The following is a 19628-nucleotide window of genomic DNA, read 5'->3' as shown; positions in this document are numbered from 1 at the left end:
TTACAGTATCTCATATAATTCACTATTAGCTCTTTATATGTACCAGTTTAATTGGAGAAGTTAATCTTTTCAATCTGAAGCCCGGAGGTCAACCCAAATCTTGGAAATGTGCACATTCGCCGGTCGCAACGGATACGAAACCTCCCCTTGCTCATCTTTCTCTTCGAATGTTGTCGTATGAATCTGCGAGACGATAGTCCCCTTGAAGGGTGCCGGCGGTTTCGACCACACCTTCTGCACAGCCTCAGAAATACTCTCGATTTGAATACCCCGATATCCTTCAGCTGCGGAACGCCTCATCATCTCTTCAGCCAGCAGCCTCATAAGTCCATGGCCGGAATAAGCCTGAACGGTGTTGGTGGCGTTGCGCATCAGCACTTGACCACGGACCGTGGGCTTCCACGACTTCGGATCGCGTGGGTCTCGCTCCTCGAGGGCATGGTAGACTGTTCCAAACAAGGGCAGTGCTTCTATCAGAGGATGTATCTGAGCCATGTCCAGCTCGTCGATGCCGTCGTAGGCCATGGCAATGGAAACTAGAGGGAAGTCCATTTGCTCCGCAAGCTCGCTTTCGGTGGCATTCTCATCATCCAGGTTCCAGTACAGCTTGCCCCCTGTAGCTGCAGACTCGGGCCGCTTGTACTGGTATTCTTTGTCGAAGATACCGAGTGACTTCCCGGAATCGATCTGGTGTTTGATTAAATAGTGCGAATCCCGGAAAGTCTGATAGGCCCGGTGGGTTTTGTTCTCGGGGTAGACAACTGGCCAGAGCACGGAATGGAAGATATTTGTGTGAATGCAAATTGCTCGGGCCCATTCCTCATGCTCTGGCTCAAGAACGCGAATTTCGTACTGTGGTGGGAGAGAGGCCATTTTGATCAAATTATGAAGCCGTGTAGATGCTAGATGAGAAGAACGGTAGATGCAAAGGGGGATATAAGGTTATGTGGTGCAATGCGTCCACGTGTCATGAGATCTTTATTTAGTGCTTACCTAATTGTTTAGGATATAATAATCTCCTTTACAGGGATGTAGTTACAAGAATGTAGTTGGGGATATGTTATAGTCTATTTTTGGCTTATGGGCCGAGGAAGTTGGTGATTCGCGGATATCCATCTTAGGCCTTTAAATAGGACCAGTGACCCCGGCCCCAAAAAGATAGAATGGGAATCCCAAACATTGTCCGGAGAAGAGGTTAGGCGTAGCATAGATAGCCGTATATTATTGCCGAATGTTAGATGTCCTCGGCTTGCCAATTCTTTGATCCGAAACAAAAGAAACACCAAAATCTCCCTGGTGTATTGAGCGATGATTTGACTCATAGTAATCAACAAAATGGTACTAGCAGCATCAATTAACGTAGGATCGCTTCAAAATTCCCAAAAATGACGAGGTGCCCTAGCACGCACCCGATCTCCCATCTAGTACATACTCGAATTGATATCTTTTGAACACGAAGATATTGTATGATCTGTTTTGCATTCGGGTACTTTGAAGAACATGACATGTCTCAGAATCACACTATCTAGTGCCGGTCAAATTTGTGAGCGTAATGCTACTTGATGTCCTCTATTTTAGACAAAGTACTTCTAACATGGGCTAGAAATTACCCTGTATAGTCTTGGAATCCATTCTCATGAGCATATACGACCATAGGGTGTGAAAAACAGGGCTTCCCGTCCGCTCAGCCAGTACTTGAATCATCCATTTCAGCACCCCAAGGTCCATTTCCCTCAAAGGGCTTTTCATTTCGATTGCCTGGCCGGTCAATATCAAAGTCCAATCGATTCGGAACCTTCAGCCCAGCTGGAAAATGATATCGAATAAACCAGGTTGAAACACCATCCCGATATAACCAAGGATCTTCCGTCCGACGTTGCCATTCTTCCAACTTCCCTCTCAAATCATTCAATACGGCAGAATACGCTGGGTCTTTTGCGAGATTGTTGACTTCATTTGGATCGTTCTCCAAATCAAATAGCTCCTCCGGCGCTCGGAAGAAATAATCCTTTAGCTTCCGGCCGCCGATTGTGATTTCGTTGTCTGCTGAGTTGCGAATATCTTCCCAGGAAAGAGACCCGTAGAGATCAGCAGCAAATGGGAAGTCCAAACGCCATGCGAGGTTGCGGTGGTATTTGTAACGTCGGTCCCGAATGAATCGCGTTGGCCAGTAATTTGTCACTTCGTGGAATGTATGCGAGCCGAAGACCTGGTTCCAGTCCGAGAGCCTCACGTTACTGCCAAGAATAGGAAGCAATGAGCGACCTAGTCGTTTCTTAGCCGGGTCGACTACACCTGGATGCCCAACATAGTCGAGCAAAGTAGGCAATATATCGATATATGAAACCATGTCATCATTGACCGTGGGCTTGATGTCTGGATGCTTGATAATGAGAGGAAGCCGGACACCCGCGTCGAACAGGGTAGTTTTCGAATTGATAAAAGGCGGTCCGTTGTCACTGATGAAGATCACCAAAGTCGAGTCTGCAAGACCGGCTTTTGTCAGGGCATCCAAAACGAACCCAACGCCTTGATCAAGCCGGTGGATGGAGCTGTAGTACTCGGCCAGCTCATATCGGGTACCGGGAGAGTCGTTGATGAATGGTGGGATTTCGACATCTTCTGGATTATAGTTCCCCTTCTGGATTCGAGGATCATACACCTGGTCATTTCCAAAGCCGCCTCTCGTGCGATCGCGGTGGGGATCGTGAAAACCAATAGTCAGGAAGAAAGGTCTCTCATCGGATTGCGAATCCTGGAAGAAGTACCTTGCTTGGTCGGCGATAACGGCAACATCCCTCGTTTCACTCTCTTTTTTCACTTCCCAGGGATAGACTGCGGAGGGTCCGACATGAATTTTGCCTAGAATTCCGGTCCGATAGCCACATTCGTTCAACAGCTGGGGTGCCGTCTCGACGTGATCAAATGTAACGAAATGATGGCGGTGACTGGCAAGCCCATATTGGCCATTTTGATGAGTATGGAGACCTGTGTAGATAACAGAGCGACTCCCACTGCAAGATGCAGTACTCGCGAAGGCGTACTCAAATCTCGTGCCTTGTCCCGCTAGATGATCGATGTTCGGGGTTTGAATAGTTGAAGCTCCATAACAACCGAGCTGCTTGCCGAGGTCATCGGCGACCATCAATAGGATGTTCTTCTTGCCTGACATTGTCGACTGGGTCACTGAAAGTGTGACTGGGAATTCTCTTATTAGTAGCTTTGGGGCTTTGAACAGATAATAATATTTTTTCAAAGGAACTGCTATCAAATCCTTCATTGGTGCATTTACTTTAGATCAAGCCTAACCCTCTTTTGTTCAATTTCCGTGGCAGCGCGATCTGCTAGAGAGATGATGTGCTTCATCGCGAATGAATTAAGAACAATTAGCCCCCGTTAGCTTGCAACGTGTTTGACCGAATATTAATTAAAAATGTTGCCATCCTCCATAAATATTGCCTATTGGGTAGCACCTCTCAGGGCTACCCATTTTATAGCGGAAATTAGTCTGAAAATAACACGGATTTATAATGCGAAACGGACTTTTAGAATAATACAATTTTATTATTGCATCTCGGTTAATTGGGTGGATGAATGGCGCCTTTGGTATAACACATTATGCTACTCAACAGCACTACCAGAAATGACCATGGCGTAATGTCTCAGAGCTGGGATTCTGATGATTTCGCTTAAATAGATCTAAATGCCCAACTATCGCAGAGCTACAACCATAAGTTACTTTTGAAATTGCCGGAAGATGAGGCTACCCCTTCTCTTCCTTCCCCTGCTGTCGGGTATCGCCGCTGGTCAATTGATTGGCCCTGTAGGCCCTACAACAGCACTCGAGCACAAAAGCATAGAGTGCAACATACTCAATTATGGCGGTATTGCGGATAATAGCACCGATATATCGACCGCATTAGAAACAGTGTTTTCCGAATGCGTCCTCAAAAATCCAGGAAGCCGTCTCATTGTACCGGAAGGTGAATATTTGATCAAGCGAGGTGTTACGCTCAGCAACGGCACGAACTGGGCTTTTCAACTGGATGGATTGATTACTGCTGCATATGGAGGAGACTGGACAATTGAGCGTGAGTTGGTACTCCAAGGATATGCCGGGAGAGACACACTTAATGCCGTCATTGATGGGGAGGGTGACCAAAAGTTTTTATTAGATGTTCTTGTTATCGTCAATGGTGAGTGCAATGCCTGAAATGAATTTTCAGTTACATGAACAGTAAGCTCTGACGTGGAGAGACAGCTGTGGATTTCGAGTTCTATTCTTCGAATGGCAAGGGTGCTTTCCAAGGACAAGGATATATTTACCGAAATCTCAACAAGTAAGGAAACTTCGATGTCTTCGAGAAGAAAAAAAAAAAAAACTACATCTAACTAGAAGATGTGGATTTCTAGCACTGATCGCCCTCGCCTCATACGTCTGATTTCTCCAACAAATGCCTCGGTACATGATTTGATCCTTGTCGACAGTCCCAAGTTTCATATCATTCTCGATTTCGCTGTCAACGTGGAAGCATATCATCTCACGATTCGTGGAGGGAACTTGGGCAGTTACGATGGCATTGATGCTATTGGAACCAACTATCACATCCATGACAACGAGGTATGACCTGAACATCATGGTGCTGAACCTCAATCTGAATCTCAACCATTAATATAGGTCACAAATCGCGATGAATGTGTTTCAGTGAAGAGCCCGTCTCATCATGCTTTGGTTGAGAATTTGGTTTGCAATCAGGCTGGGTCCGGAATCTCTATCGGCAGCTTGAATGTGTCTGCTGAGATCTCCAATATCGTGTGTGCTCCCTCGGTTAATATAGAAAATCTCTTGGGACTGACTTCACTATAGGAAGCACGTAATATCAGCATTATCCAAGGAAACAACATTGCTTTTATCAAGACATATCCTGGGGGATCTGGATACGTCACCAACATTACGTTTTCCAATTTCCGTTCTCTCGGAAGTCTGTATGGCTTGGATATCAATCAGTACTGGCAAAACACTTTCGAGCCCGACACTGGTGCTGTCGTACTGAGTAACCTAGTTTTCCGGAACTTCTCCGGTGGGTTAACTTCTGATATTTGATGACATTTCGTGAACAAGAATAGACTGACAAAAAACCTAGGCTTCGTTGCTGATGGTGTAAAACGCCCTCCACTGTATCTTATTGCAAATGACCTCACGTATGCAACGAATGTCACAGTTGAGGACTTCAGCATTTGGACAGAAACAGGTACCTCGGTTGTTAACAAGATTAGCAACATTTTTGGAACAGGGGATGACAGTTACGGGCCCAATAACGGCATTGTGTCCCTGAATTCGGGCCAGTCTCCTCATACTTACACTAGCACATATACAATTACCGCGTCCCCAACTAGATGGAAACCCCCAAGCACTCCCACATGGGCTGCACCTAGTACCGGCTACGGCAGTAAGCTGAGCAACCCCAGAACTTACAAAATGTGACTAACATACATTTGATAGCTGCATCTCCAATTCCCGTGTATAGTCCTGCTCCCCTTTGGCGCCCTGGTGGAGTGGACTACGATTTACATTACTGGGGGAGCTTCTAAATGATAATCAGAAAAGGATACATATTAATTTTTGGTGACTGTTTCAAAGATGCTCGAAAAACTTGCATTGTTGTGGATGCAAGGGATGGTTAGCATGAGGGGATGAGGTGGTTGAGGGAAGACTAGATAGAGCCATTTACATAGAACTCAATGTAACATCGAAATGGAGATTTTCGTCATGATTGACAAGTAAGAAATGTACAATACTTCTCCAAAACCATTGCTTCCCTTGGAGACTGTCAATCCGTATCCCTACGGACCCTAACTCGACAGCTAATTCCAGACCCAGGACGTTCGGCGAAGCTTTTCCAAGACAATATGCCTTGGCACTTAAATGATAGTCGGAACAAGTGTAGTTTAAACTCGGAGTAATACGGCTAATTGAAAGTATACCAAGGCCGATGGATTTGAGCAAAACTTCATGTCGGCATTCATCGTGGCGCCGGGTCCCCTCAATCATTCCAGAAACCGTGACAAGGAAGATATATTGAACAATATAGTTCTTCCACCAATTAAGCATTGCGAAATTCCATGCGTTCACCGCTGGTTATCTTGATTAGGGAATGATTGATGCCATCGGCGCTTACATGGCGAAAGAATCGGCTAAATGACAAGGCTTGTTTTTATTGACCGAGAAAATCGTTCTCACAATTTGCTTGGTCTTTCTTCTCTAGTCTTGGAAGATTCGTTATCTATTGACGTATATCGCATCATGATGTTGACTGAGCACGTATTATTAGCGGCATTTTGACATGAAATAAAAAGGATTCTTTCTGAAAAACTACCTATATAACGGCCGACCTCGCTATACATCTACTATGATATCGCATTTGTCCTTCCAATCTCATTCGCATCGCTTTCATTATATTCTGCACCGAAGGTGTTCAGAAAGTCATGGAACCGAGATTATCAAAGAAACCGTCAGTCTCATATTCTGAGCCTCAGGATAGTGAAGACTACCATTCGAAGGAGGAAGCTCTGGCCACACTTGCAGAGCCAGAGCAGCCCCGCGAGTCCCAGTCTCTATTTTCTGCTCTCTCTTCGCGGAAACGCAAATTTGACCCAGATGCAATTGCCACTGTTCGAAGTGTCTTCGATGACCCTTTGCTCGGGGAGTTCTACCATCCGAAGCCCGACTACGAGAATTTGCACAGATTCGACGTTAAAGCAAGATGGACGCACCGCGAGGAGACCTCCGTGCGACGCAAAACCGATTGGAAGATCCTGGTCTGGATTCTTGTTATGTTCTTTGGGTTGAACCTCGATCGAGGTAACCTTGGCAATGCTGCTGCTGATAACCTCTTGGATGACCTGAAAATTACCACCAATGATTACAATAATGCCCAGAACATGTACCGTGTCGGATTCCTCGTTGCCGAAATTCCTTCTCAGATGCTCGGTAAAAGGTTAGGCCCAGATCGCTGGATTCCTTTCCAGATCATCTTATGGTCTTTGGCCTCGGGTGGTCAATTCTTCATGCATAATCGGGCAGGCTTCTTTGCTTGCAGATTCTTCATCGGACTTTTCATGGGTGGTTTTATTCCTGATTCGATTCTATATTTGTCTTACTTCTACACCAAAACGGAAATGCCTTTCCGTCTTGCGATGTTTTGGTTTGTGGACTCCATGTCTGGTGTGATTGCCTCTTTCATTGCCTATGGTGTCCTACACATGCGCGGAGTTGATGGCCGCGAGGGTTGGCGATGGCTGTTCCTGATCGAGGCTTTGATCAGTATTGTGATCGGATTCTTGAGTTTCTTGTTCTTGGTCCCGGGTCCTACACAGACAAAGACTTGGTGGAATCCGAAAGGCTACTTCACCGAAAGAGAAGAGAAGATTATCGTTAACCGTGTCCTGCGCGATGACCCTTCAAAAGGAGACATGCATAACCGTGAAGCGCTTTCTCTTGGAATGTTATGGCAGAGCTTGAAGGATTACGACTTATGGCCGATCTATGTCATCGGGATGCTGTTTGAGATTCCAACTTCTCCACCAAAGACCTATCTCACGCTATCGCTCAAAGCCATTGGATTTGGCACTTTTCAAACAACATTACTCACAATCCCCGTCACGGTATTTGGGGCTATCAACCTTGTCCTGATTACCGAGTTGACAGAGCGCTTTCACCAAATTTCACTCATTGGTCTACTTAGTCAGATCTGGAGCCTCCCACTTCTCATCGTGCTTTATACCTCATCTGGATCGTTGTCAAATTGGGGTCTCTATGCGGTGACGTTCATACTATTAGGCTGGCCAAACCCACATGCAGCACATGTTGGATGGTGCTCCCGATTGAGTAATGCTGTGCGAACGTAAGTCCCCCTAATCATCCACTACCGGACTTCTTTTAAATACTAATTCCGCTTTTAGGAGAACGGTTTCGGCCGCCCTTTACAATATAACTATCCAGCTCTCCGGTATTGCCTCCTCGAATATATATCGCAAAGACGACAAGCCCCTCTATCGCCGAGGAAACTCCCAGCTCATCGCTATCAATATTGCTACTATTGTCGCGTATATCCTGGCAAAGGCATACTATGTGGCCAGAAACCGGTGGAAGAAAGCACAGTGGGAAAAGTTGACGGCTGAAGAGAAGGCGACGTATCTACAAACGACTACCGATCAAGGAAATAAGCGGTTGGATTTCCAATTCGATAGTTAATGCGAAGGTCGGTACACGAAGAGTGTACTACCCTAAAGGATATACGGCAAGAGTCGATCTAGGTAGCTCCTATAGGGATTAGGGATTATTTCAACACATAGTATACAGTCTGTTCATCCTTATCTCGACGCCAGCGGTCCTCTCTACATGACTTGCATGGTGCTAATAGAACTCCATGGAATTCTGCGAGCTTTTTCGTACGTGTAATATTCCGTAGGTCATCTACACATACAAAGCACATTTTACTATGCCCTCAAATTAAACGCCGCCCGCTCATTATAGGATCTGCGCTAAGATCTTGGCGGTGGGTTCACGAAATAGTTGTCAAGTGTGTATCAGTCAAGACAATTTCGAGAATAGCTGACTTATTATCTCATCACGGCCTGTAACGAGCCCCCTAGAATCTTACACTATGCATTTAAAATTGAAACACCACGGACACGGCTGATAAATTTACCTCGTTGCCCGTGCTGGGAATGTCGACCACGGAGGACGGGATCATTCAAACAGCCCGCTCCGCGATTAAGGCATCCGGAAAATGGTAGTATTTAAAGCGCTAGGAAACACGGCCAACAGTATTAACTATCAACACGCAAATATCATTTGATCACATCCTTCAATACTTTTACCAAAAGAACTCCTACCAAGATGGCTCCCATTCACGTTGGCCTCCCGCTCTTCGATTACCAGACGATCGACATCATTGGACCATGCGATCTGCTCAATTCCGCGAGTAAGACGCTCCTGGAGGGTATCAATTACTACACCCCCGTGGATCCGGAACTTCTGGCAAGGGCGCCCGAATTCGTCTTCCACCATATCGGAGAGACTATGGAGCCGGTGTACCTGCCTACAACCTCTCTAACAGTGGTGCCTACGGTCACGGTGGATGACGTCCCCGAATTGGATATCCTCATCGTCGGTGGGGATAGCCCTGCGAACAGCAACCTTCCTCCGAAATTGCAGGACCTTATTCGCCGCCATGCTGCCTCCGGAAAGTTACTGTTCACGATCTGCACCGGAGCCGCGGTTGTTGCAGCCACTGGCGCTCTAGATGGCAGGAGGGCCACAGTCAATAACGTTGAGTACAACTGGGTTAAGAAGAGATACCCGAATGTCAAATGGACAAAGGAGAAGAAGTGGATTGTTGACGGCAACATTTGGACTGGGAGTGGAGCTGTGGCGGGGATGGATATGATCGCCCACTGGATTAAAGAGACTTATGGGCTGGACAATCTTATTCAGGCGGCATTGTCGCTTGATTATGAACCACGGGATGTGGACGGACTTTACGATGTTCTGCCTCAGCGATACGATTTGACTGGAAACAAGATCTCCACCCATGTCTTTCCCGACGAGATCTGAGGTATTCCTATGCTGAAATTGCAGTCTCGCGGATTTGAGATCTGGAGCATGGATCACCTGTCAAAACTCCAAAGATGATGAATCTGTCATGCTAGAAAGTGAATCCATCAAAAAAAGATCACCCCAAAGCTTCTCATCTTCTATACTCTGGACTTCCGTAGTAATAGCGCTTTGTAATGTGGATAGATCCTGAGCCTGGGCGACGTGACGGCTCGAGTACCGCACTGCAGGGCAGCGGCGCAGCCCTTGAACAGATGAGGCTGTGTTATCAAAAGCCTTCAGCCCATGATGAGCATGGCGGCTATCATGAACCTGTGCGGGATTCTCTTTTGCCAATGCATAGGAAGTTCTAACACTTCCCATGACCTCGGGCAGCCTCGAAAAGAGGCTCTTGGTGGGTATTTGCCTATCCTGCAATGGCTTAATAACCTGTAAATGAGACAACAGTTTATCAATATATTCTTGTAGATCCACAGTTTGCTGTGCAATCTCCACGTCCCACTGTGGTACTTCTGGCAGTCCCACGGACAACCTGTACAGCACAAAGATAGCCAAAATAACCTGACACCACGCAGAATATGGTAAGCTATTTTGCTCCGCGGCAGGGAGGGCGAAAAATAAATCGAAGTATTCTTTCGTAGAGCTGACGCATTTGATCAAGTTGCTAATGACCATTGGATGTGCAGATAAGATCGTAGAACCTTCCTGCGCCTTTGGAGATGGAGGTCTTCTCTGCCCGTAGCAATATACCAAGCCCATTTCTTGAATCCGGATCTTGGCTGCATAATAGCCGTTGATCAGCACCACTAGGAATTCTTCAAGTCAGCTAAATGAGAAGTCCCCAGACCTTGAAAAGTTCCTACCCTTGTTGCGAAGATCCGTCGATAGGGACGACCACCATTCTTCTAACCACGTCGTGAATCGTCCAGCATGGATGTGTAACCGAGGGCTATAAATGCCTTCTGATCGGAGAGTCGCGCAGACTTCCTCAGTGAACTGTAGCACCTTTGTCATTGGGTATATCAATAGGTCTGTCTCAAATTCTGGTTGTTGCTGTAGAATCATCGCGCATTGAAGCATGTCCTTATGAAATTGGAGATTGTTGGGTTTCCCCGAAGACATTGCTATTCTAGTGAAGTCAGCTCAAGCCTATTAGCGCTTATCCAGATAGGGCATGGCATCTTACATGTTAGACATGTAATAGCAGCCTAGATAAGCACGGCACGCTTCCCCGATGTAAGTATCACTCAGCTCGGTTCGCTGCTCAACCAGGTCGGCGGCCTCTTGATCGAGACGAAGGTCAATGACCATGCTGATTGCGATTTGTAAGTACTGGTATGCTTGCTGACTTCCTGGAACAAAATGGAAATGAAACCTGACTTTGGTCAGCTTGCTAGTGCCTCCGAGACCGACAAAATAGAAAGTAATGTGGGAACATGAGATCCTACCAGGCAAGATGAACAAGTAATCCCTGGAGCAGGTCTAGATCCTTCTCACCAGCCATGACAACCCGCTGGCTGAGAGATTCTTTGAATTGTCTGATCAGGGCGTCTTGAAGATGACAGTATTTCGAGGAAGCAACAGTAACAGCTGCAAGTAATAGGAAGGGGCGATCTTCAGCCATTGATGCAGCGCTACAGGAGTATGGAAGTCGCACGAATGGAAAGTAGGACGCCATGCCGCGGAACCTGTCTAGAAGATGCTCGAGGACGATAGGACTGAGTCCCAAATCGGTGATCCACGCGGCTTCCATGGCAGTGGATAGGTCCCACGAATTTTCTAGCGTATGTTCAGTGGTATTCTGGTTTTCGCTTGACTCCAGGCCTTCGCCCACTTCAGAATTAGGCAGATCCTCTTGGTTCATCCATTCAGCTGTTGGATGTGGCCTGTCGCTAGAATATTCGGGAATGGCAGGCGGCCCAAAGTCGGTATCAACCGGGGGTTGGGCTTCACAAAGGGAAGCGCTCGAGCGCGAAAGAAGACCGATGATATTGGTGAGTTTGGACTCAAGCTCGACCAGTCGGCTTCATCTCCTTCCTATCAGCAAAACTGACCTGTTGCCTGGACTCTGGAGAGCTCTAAGGTCACTTACGGTTTCGCTCGTTGAACTCGAGCTCGCTGTTTCGGCTCTGGAAATACGCATTCAGAGTTGGATCTAGCACATCTACTCAAATTAGCATGGGATGGAGAATACGGTCAGAGGTGTGACGCGCACTTTGTACAAGGCTGTCCCCTTCCGGATCGAATACATTTCACCTTGAGGACACGACATTTTTCGCACGCAGCTGTCGTTTTCTTCCGCTGACGAGATGAGTCCATCGGGATTGCGTCATCCATCGTCAGTTACTCATAACTTTCGTGATCTCAATCTTGTAGGCTCGAAAAATGAAGGGCTTCTATATGCTACGACATTTAAAGATCTCAAATCACCTGGGCAGGTATTTCGGCTGACAAATCCACCCCCTGTACTACCTATGCACCCTGTGCCCCTCACCTGAGCGTCGATGTTGAAAGCAGGTCCCGCCTCCGAGTCATCCGCGTGAGATTTCACAATTACCTACATTATGTACTATATTGAACTGTAGCCTGAATTAATGTCATGGTGTCTTGGTGTGACTGTGTGGTAAACTTCGACAATTAGATAACAGTACATAGCTGTATTCTAGTACCCAATTCTGAAAAGTTTCTCAATTCTGATGAACCCGAAGAGCCAAGTTAGGTCATTTCAGATATCGTTAGGTCGACGCTAGTAGCCAACTTTAAACTGCTATATATATATATATATATTCTGGGTGACTGCAGTCCTGCAACTTAGGTTAATGAACTAAAACGGACTTAAGTGAAAGTATGGAGTGGGTGATCTACGTGAGAATCCTCGCCCTATTCTCACCCAATCTCACCCCGTTCTCACCTCTATTACCCCAGTCTCCAAAATTCTCACCTATATCACCCACACTCAGCCTAAGATCAAATCCGACGCCGTTTGAGAGCTCAGGGTCTATTGAGAATTGACTGCGTGTTATGATGGGCTTGAGTACGGCTGAGCGGAGGGGAAGCCCTGTTTTCCACACCCTATGGTTGTATATATCAGGCTGCAGATGGGAGAGAACCATAAGGTATTATAGAATAACAAGTACAGTAGCTAGTGGTGTGGGTGAATAAGAAAGGTGTCACATGTGGTGACCGTTGCTTAACCAAAAATAAGACACCTAAGGATATGACGGTATCAAGAGGCGGGAAACAAGTAACGCCAGCCCAAGAGACACTCGCAGCCTCAAGAATATATAGAATGCACAAGTGATTTTCAGGGGTCGAAGTTGTAATTTCCTTATACCGCTCAAGGCTGATATACCGGAAGCAGCTCATCATTCACTGGTGGCGGTGGTGAAGAGAAAGTAGCAGAAGCCTGAGAATCCTCTCTTGGCGGGGTTATAATCTTTCCCGTATAATTTGGATCTCTTCTTTCAAACTCAAACTCCAATTTATGAAGGTAAATTGACCGGATTGATGGCCGTAAGCGGACAATTCTGGTACAGTAAGCCTCCCACAGCGCCGCTGAGCCCCGGAAATCGATCTGTGCAGTGAGGTACTCTGTTGTCTTTTTTATTCCACTTCGACCAGCAGAGGCCTGGAAACCTATTCCTCCCTATAATAGAGTCAGCTTGTTGCGGATAACAATAAGAGAGAAACCTACATGTCGTTCCACACTAACCGAATCACTGCTTTGATTCCAGTTGAATCTTGGGGCTATAACGATCTCCACGCGCACTTCAGCGCGTTCGGTCCGGAAGGTTTGGCTGTGTAGAAGTGTTATGGAGTTAATAAAGTCGAGTGCGTCCAACCCCTTCTCATCCGTGTGGAGGGTGTAGATTGGCATTTTCACAACTTTTGCACGTTAAAAGAAGATTATCCAAAATATGTGAGAGGAATCCGCTAGACTTCGAGGTGGCTTGTCTGCCTTGTGCGGAGAAACACGCCAAGCACGCCCTGTGCCCCGCTACATCCATAGATATTTACCCGTTCAGATGACAGCATGTAACATACATAGAATACTCCTTTCGAAGCTATTCAACTTGACATAGCTTTGTTGGCTGACCTTGTGCACGGAGATATGTATGCAAGCGCTTTGGTAGCTAGGTAGTACTGGATTTCTATCAAGGTTGCATTAGTAATGTTGCTAGAATTGAGGTTCTATCGAATAAGTTCACGTCAGAACCACCAAATGGCAAGCTTTCTTCTATGCTCCCCCCGTGGTGTTCAAAGAATAGGTGGATTGTTTCCAGTTATACTTAATCTCAATCCCGGCCAGATAACCGAGTAAGTGACAAGTTCTTTGACTTGACTAAGAATTGTTCTATCACAAAGCGCGAGATAGGACGATACGGAAGCTACCTTTTTGTTATTTACTGAGTAACGTGGTGAAACCAATCTCTACCATCCTATAGAAGGCATAAAATAAAAGAGTGACATGGCAAAATTGTTTAAGATGCATGTAGCAGCCGCAACCCAGGTGCCTACACACTAGCTTCCTATTTAGGCAATCGCGTCGAAGGACCTGAGAATATATGTTTGCATTGTTTGCTAAATAAGTCTTTTCCATCAAGTGTTATTTACTCGCCGAAGCCCAGTCACCATGTCTAGGTCTTGGAAACAAGTGCGCACTTATGCTGACCATCTGGGTCATCCTGTTGTGCTCGAGCAGTACGTAAACCCAGAATACGAGCCAGAGCCCAGTGAACTAGTTGCCTTTCAGGTCTATAGTCTTATTCCCCTGGATGACGACCATGACGAGCTCCGACACTACCTCATGCAGATATTCTGGAATGATGAAGTCAAGCCTTTGTTCGAGATTTATTCATACCGCCCGCCTGATGGCTTTGCCTGCATTGAGCATAATCGCATTGAAATCGCCCGTCGCAAGCAGCAACATCATTCAGGGGTTGAAAATCCCCTCCCACTGATTCCGAGATTCAATCGTCCATATTCATTCTCGAATGTTGGACTTTGTGTCCTACTGCGATCGCACAGTTATCGAGTGGGCAATATGCAGGACTCAGAGGAGGCTAAGGAGATAGGCGAAGGCCCAGATTTGCTTTATTTCAATCGCACATTTTCCAGCACGTGCACTAAGGTTGACCTGGCGCAGCATTTGCGTGAGGGCCAAGAGAAACTCCCGTCAGAGGCATTTGAATTCGTCATCGAGCGCCTTATGGACCAGATCTATATAGGCCAGTTAATGATTCTCGATATCTTCAATAATGTCCCTCGTTATCCCGAGCGATATGCCTTAGGTATTGATGAGGGCGAGACTCCTAGCCAGGATATGCCGACAGAAGAACAGATTCGTGACCAGTTAGGCCAAGAAACCTCAGTTGGCGGCTTCTCTTTTGATCCGGCATTCCATATTTCCCAGGAAGCCAACATCGTGACAGCCACCAATACCCCTAAGGGCGAAACCCCTGATATTCAATACATTATCCATGCGTCCTTTCTCAGCCACATACGCGACGCAGAAGGTTCCTCTATCTTGGAAAGTACAGCACGCCTCTTTACGGCATCAATGGTGTCCAACATCCCGGCCAACAAAACTCTCACCCTCAAATTCTTCATTCCAAAGTCCAATTCCTGGTCGGCCATCAGGCCCGCCCAGAACGAAGTCCTTGAGATTCTATCCCAGCAAAATGAAGAGAACCGAGAAAATCCCTTTTCTATTGGCGCCCTACACAATATCACAACAGGCGATAGTCAACCCCTAGCAGCAAAACGTTTTACTCCTCAAGGACCCGACCAATATATTAAAAGCACACAGGGGGTATGCGACGATAGCGGATTTCGCATGTTCACAGTTGTTCTTGACCGTGCAAAGTTTGTCTCAGAGGCTGGGGTGTACTTCTACATGACGGATTCGGACGAGTCTGAGGATCCGGACACTTCATCTGATGATACGATCGTTTCACGGGTCGTAGACATAAATATGGCTGCTCGGCGGCTGGGGGTGGTTGTTCTTGATGAATGATCTAGGTCAACAAATAGATATCGGTGATAATGCATGATATATGCCAATGGTTGGGACTTTAAATTGAACTGCATTCTGGTGATGTGTAAATATGTTGTGAGAGGAGCCGTCACGTCGACTTGTCCACAGCCACAGGTTCACCGGATCACTTGATCAGGTGACAGTTCGTAAACCTTTAACTAAACAAAGATACAAGTTTAGGCAACATTTCCTAATGAAGGACAATAAAGTGTAAAATTGATTTTGCGTGTTTATGATACAATGGGGTGATCATCTTGAATTGATGGTGGGAATGATGATCTCGGAGCCTAAGGGGCCCTAGACAAGACCAGACAGTGGGGGAGTGTCGGAATAAATAGCGGCCCACAGGGGAAGGTATCCGAATGCTCTTGAGATACTTAGAATTAGAAGTACGTACATGGTCAAGAAGAATTCCCCTTGGAATCCTGGAGGGCACCTGTTTTGCCGAATATTCCGAGCAATTCTAGTAAATTACTGGATTTGTGCTTATATAACTTTTATTACCAGTTATTTCTAAAAATGTCCAAATATAGAAACATGTAAACGATTTGCATCACATGCTAATGATCCAAATTATGTCAAATGAAGTTAGACTTGTCTTTTAAAGTTGTAAATCGGCAATGGCTTCAATATTTGTAGAATTCCATCGAGTTGTGTACAGAGCCCAGGAAGGTCCACTTAAACCTTACTGATTGCGTCACGGGGCCGGCCATGTTCCTTTTTCCCATCCACGGTCTCCGCGATGTCTGGAGCTTAATTCAACCACGCACCACTTGTGAATTTTATAGCATTAACTTGCCACTCTAGCAACGATGCTTACCACTCACTGGTTACCAGCTGCCCGGCTGAACATCAATCAAGCGCGGAAATTCTCCCTCCTTTCCACTCATGCTTCATTTCCCGCGACGATGTACCGATACCAGCTGGCGCGCAAGGCCACACTATACGACGTGACCCAAGACGAGACCCGCCACAGAAAGGATGCAATCAGTGTGTCTAATGATGGGTTGGTTCACGCGGCAATCCTGAAGTCAAGCCCCTGTCTGTAAACTCCGTTTAACTCTTGTGAAATAGAGTCTGACTATCTACATATTAGATTCCAATGGGCCGATTTTCATGCCCAATTCTCGTCTTATGCAGCAAATGCTGCGCTTTGATTTCGACCGGTACCAAGAAGAAATTGGGGATGGAAAATCTCTTTTGGACCCCACTGTTATCTGTGTTCCGCGAGGTATGATATTTTCTATGTTCGATTTTGGAAAACAAAGGCTTATCAGTTTAGGTACTCCCATCCCACCCGCTTTGGTATTATGGAGAGAGGGCGTATCTCGCTTTTCCCTACAACCTTCAAGTCCTATGGAAATCGAGAGTGAGTTCTAATCCAAGACACCGGGGTAGATTGGGTGGGTATTGACGATTTATAGAGTTGAACGATGTGCTCAGCGAGTTTTACGAGAAATCCGCGACAGTTGTCGGCGCAGAAGAATGGATTGAGAAACATCCATACCGGGAGAGTTTTGCTGACGAAAACGAGGGAGGATGGATGAACGCGTAAATCTCTGAGGTCTTGGATCTGTCAAATGTAAATTATGCATGAAAGTGCATGAATGGCATCGTCGACTACAGATTATGTAGACTCCTTTTATTACCTTGGTTTCGAAAACCACCTGTACGACGAAGTTAATAAAGTACCGCAGGCTAGGGGCTGAATACATGTATTATATCTCTCTTGATTTGAGAGCCGATATCTTGGTTACACCAGAGTAAAGTACCTAAGTTGGCGGACATGCCCAGTGCTCTACCGCGCAAAATCAACCTGTCAGTCATATATCTATGGGTCAACGAGCTCTGCAATAGTCATAGGTGCACATCTGATTTCAAACTCGAAATTTGATCATTTGAAAACTAATTGACATGATGTGAGAGGAAGTGGATGCCCAATTGAGCGGCAAGTGAGCTGTCGTTCTGTTGAACCTAGTCCACAATCACTGGGAAGCTGTCCACAATAGAAACTTGTCTCTCTCTTCCCGTTTTAGATCCCTCATCGCCATAGATTGAAATGGATTTGCGCAGGATATGATGGAGAAAGCCAGTCTTTGCCTCCGACCACTCCAAGAAACCAGCGTCTCCTCTCCAGAGGCGAAACAGTCTCTCAGGGTTGTAGATGGCCCAGTCCTGTCGATCGGTTGTGCAGGTTAGAGGGATCGTGAAAAAATCTATCGCGTCGCGACGATCAGCAAGGAACCGTCGATAGTTATCGATGTCAGCCTATTGAGGTTTGGTGATTAGCCAGGAGACGCGTGGAGAGGTTAAACACTAACGAAACGTACATTCTGCTCTTCGCTTGGATCTTCCCAATTGATGGCACTCAACTTATGGGACTGGCGGTGACTCGATTCGGCATCCTCAAATTTGAGGCAAAGTTCCTTGGAGGCCTCACAAATAGTAAGGCGGAAGCTCGAATTCCAGTACAGGAGTTCGCGGGGAGACCAAAACATACCAGCCCACTTCAGGATGGCACACAGGTCGTACATATCACCTAGTATCCCCAGGGCGGGCTGCATTGCTTTGTTAGAATTTTCAAGTGGTTTCTATACGCTGGGGCCAAGGGTGGAGATAAACCCGTGGACATACCGGTTCACAAATGATCTTTCGAGCGGAACACTGCCCACAAGATGGGTTGTTAGCATCTTCGTTGATAGTACAGCAGACTTGGAAGGGCTTGTTTAGCTGGGGGTCATAGTTCGCGATACTAGTATGAAGGCAATTCAAGCACCAGCCACGGGGCGGTAGATCATCCATCTTGGATGGACAGATGATGGATAGATGATGAATAGATAATGGACGCGTACGGGGGAGGGGAAAAGGAAACAAAACCTTTCCGACTGAAAACTGGCCCTTTAAATAGTTGGAATTCAAGTTAGGAAGGAGTGAACCTATATCAGACCACGTGCCCTGGACTATACTATGGATCAGATCGTACCTTCCTAGATAGGGATGACATGGATTCCACGTGTACAAGTCCTGAGGCGTCCTACAAGCTCTCCAGGTTCGTTCTTCAGTATCTAATTCGCCCTGTGCTCGATTGTGGTTGTCGCCATAGTCACCATCAGAAGGATTGTTCGAATGGTTTGACAATATCATTTCTCGGAGCCTTCCAGTCAATGCTGCTCCATGGTTTTAACAAAATCTACAAGGTTGGAGGATTATACTTGACTTCACTATTTCTAGCTCGACGGCAGTGTCCAACCGATAGAGGATCCTTTGTGGATGTCTAAGACGAGTCCGAACCTGCCCATAACAAAGGATCTCTTATGTTCCAACACAGGAAACCTATACATACACTGGATAGTCATCCGTGACGCCCCAGAATGTAAACTGAAAAAATCAGACCTGCCAAGTAACTTTTGCATTGCCGTTGTTTCCTATCTCGTTATTCGTTATGGAATGAGCTCGAATCCCTTTAACCACATAACTATGACATACTCTATGTCTTAACCCCAGTCCTAACTAGTCAGTTTGTATTAATTTGTATCGGCTACCAGATATATATAATGATTTAGTGAGTATGTAAAAGTCCATGAACAAGAATTGTTCGTATTAACGATTCTGCCTCAGTTTACCTAGATCTAGCCATAGACTACAGATGATTTCCCAAAAAAAGTAATTTATTGAAGCGGAATATCTAATGATTCAACTGCCGTCACAGTGTAAAGACATCGAGAAAGTGCAATAAAAAAACAAATAATTCTTGTAACATAAGACTTTCCCGTCTTACATCAACTAGCATCATTGGTCTAGTGGTAGAATTCGTCGTTGCCATCGACGAGGCCCGTGTTCGATTCACGGATGATGCACAACAATTTCTTTTTTGCTTTTTTTCGCATATAGTTCTGGTATTATTTGCTCTTTTTTTTTGTTAATTAGAATTGATTACGGAGTACTGTGTTGAATGATCTGAAATTCTAACCA

At 46.0% G+C, this 19628-nt stretch overlaps 9 protein-coding genes across 9 annotated transcripts; 5 read left to right on the top strand and 4 right to left on the bottom strand.

The window, feature by feature from the left end:
• Positions 1 to 69: 69 nt before the first annotated feature.
• Positions 70 to 873, bottom strand: PGRI_092500 (uncharacterized protein; the record flags this gene model as incomplete). The annotated part of the gene is made up of 1 exon (XM_040796963.1): positions 70 to 873. The coding sequence occupies one exon, from the start codon at positions 871 to 873 to the stop codon at positions 70 to 72; it is 804 nt and encodes a 267-aa protein (XP_040650393.1).
• An 811-nt stretch (positions 874 to 1684) lies between these two features.
• PGRI_092490 (sulfatase family protein) lies at positions 1685 to 3172 on the bottom strand (the record flags this gene model as incomplete). Its single annotated transcript, XM_040796962.1, has 1 exon — positions 1685 to 3172. The coding sequence occupies one exon, from the start codon at positions 3170 to 3172 to the stop codon at positions 1685 to 1687; it is 1488 nt and encodes a 495-aa protein (XP_040650392.1).
• A 585-nt stretch (positions 3173 to 3757) lies between these two features.
• PGRI_092480 (putative rhamnogalacturonase) lies at positions 3758 to 5592 on the top strand (the record flags this gene model as incomplete). Its single annotated transcript, XM_040796961.1, has 7 exons — positions 3758 to 4196; positions 4262 to 4340; positions 4414 to 4621; positions 4679 to 4813; positions 4868 to 5081; positions 5145 to 5450; positions 5504 to 5592. 7 exons carry the CDS (start codon positions 3758 to 3760, stop codon positions 5590 to 5592), a joined length of 1470 nt encoding a protein of 489 aa, XP_040650391.1.
• An 894-nt stretch (positions 5593 to 6486) lies between these two features.
• PGRI_092470 (putative MFS transporter) lies at positions 6487 to 8254 on the top strand (the record flags this gene model as incomplete). The annotated part of the gene is made up of 2 exons (XM_040796960.1): positions 6487 to 7904; positions 7963 to 8254. 2 exons carry the CDS (start codon positions 6487 to 6489, stop codon positions 8252 to 8254), a joined length of 1710 nt encoding a protein of 569 aa, XP_040650390.1.
• A 648-nt stretch (positions 8255 to 8902) lies between these two features.
• PGRI_092460 (DJ-1 domain, InhA-type) lies at positions 8903 to 9619 on the top strand (the record flags this gene model as incomplete). The annotated part of the gene is made up of 1 exon (XM_040796959.1): positions 8903 to 9619. One exon carries the CDS (start codon positions 8903 to 8905, stop codon positions 9617 to 9619), a length of 717 nt encoding a protein of 238 aa, XP_040650389.1.
• Positions 9620 to 9679: 60 nt separating this feature from the next.
• PGRI_092450 (fungal specific transcription factor domain-containing protein) lies at positions 9680 to 11956 on the bottom strand (the record flags this gene model as incomplete). Its single annotated transcript, XM_040796958.1, has 6 exons — positions 9680 to 10425; positions 10483 to 10748; positions 10806 to 10994; positions 11068 to 11566; positions 11712 to 11783; positions 11842 to 11956. The coding sequence occupies 6 exons, from the start codon at positions 11954 to 11956 to the stop codon at positions 9680 to 9682; spliced, it is 1887 nt and encodes a 628-aa protein (XP_040650388.1).
• A 2296-nt stretch (positions 11957 to 14252) lies between these two features.
• PGRI_092440 (uncharacterized protein) lies at positions 14253 to 15635 on the top strand (the record flags this gene model as incomplete). The annotated part of the gene is made up of 1 exon (XM_040796957.1): positions 14253 to 15635. One exon carries the CDS (start codon positions 14253 to 14255, stop codon positions 15633 to 15635), a length of 1383 nt encoding a protein of 460 aa, XP_040650387.1.
• Positions 15636 to 16468: 833 nt separating this feature from the next.
• Positions 16469 to 17211, top strand: PGRI_092430 (uncharacterized protein; the record flags this gene model as incomplete). Its single annotated transcript, XM_040796956.1, has 4 exons — positions 16469 to 16697; positions 16753 to 16887; positions 16939 to 17025; positions 17081 to 17211. The coding sequence occupies 4 exons, from the start codon at positions 16469 to 16471 to the stop codon at positions 17209 to 17211; spliced, it is 582 nt and encodes a 193-aa protein (XP_040650386.1).
• Positions 17212 to 17630: 419 nt separating this feature from the next.
• On the bottom strand, positions 17631 to 18220 carry PGRI_092420 (uncharacterized protein; the record flags this gene model as incomplete). Its single annotated transcript, XM_040796955.1, has 2 exons — positions 17631 to 17924; positions 17987 to 18220. 2 exons carry the CDS (start codon positions 18218 to 18220, stop codon positions 17631 to 17633), a joined length of 528 nt encoding a protein of 175 aa, XP_040650385.1.
• Positions 18221 to 19628: the final 1408 nt, after the last annotated feature.

This window comes from Penicillium griseofulvum (assembly GCF_001561935.1).
Source record: "Penicillium griseofulvum strain PG3 chromosome Unknown contig_13, whole genome shotgun sequence".
In the NCBI taxonomy this organism is placed as follows: Eukaryota; Fungi; Ascomycota; class Eurotiomycetes; order Eurotiales; family Aspergillaceae; genus Penicillium; species Penicillium griseofulvum.
The sequence above is the reverse complement of the archived record's forward strand: the minus strand, read 5'-3'. Positions and strand labels throughout refer to the sequence as shown.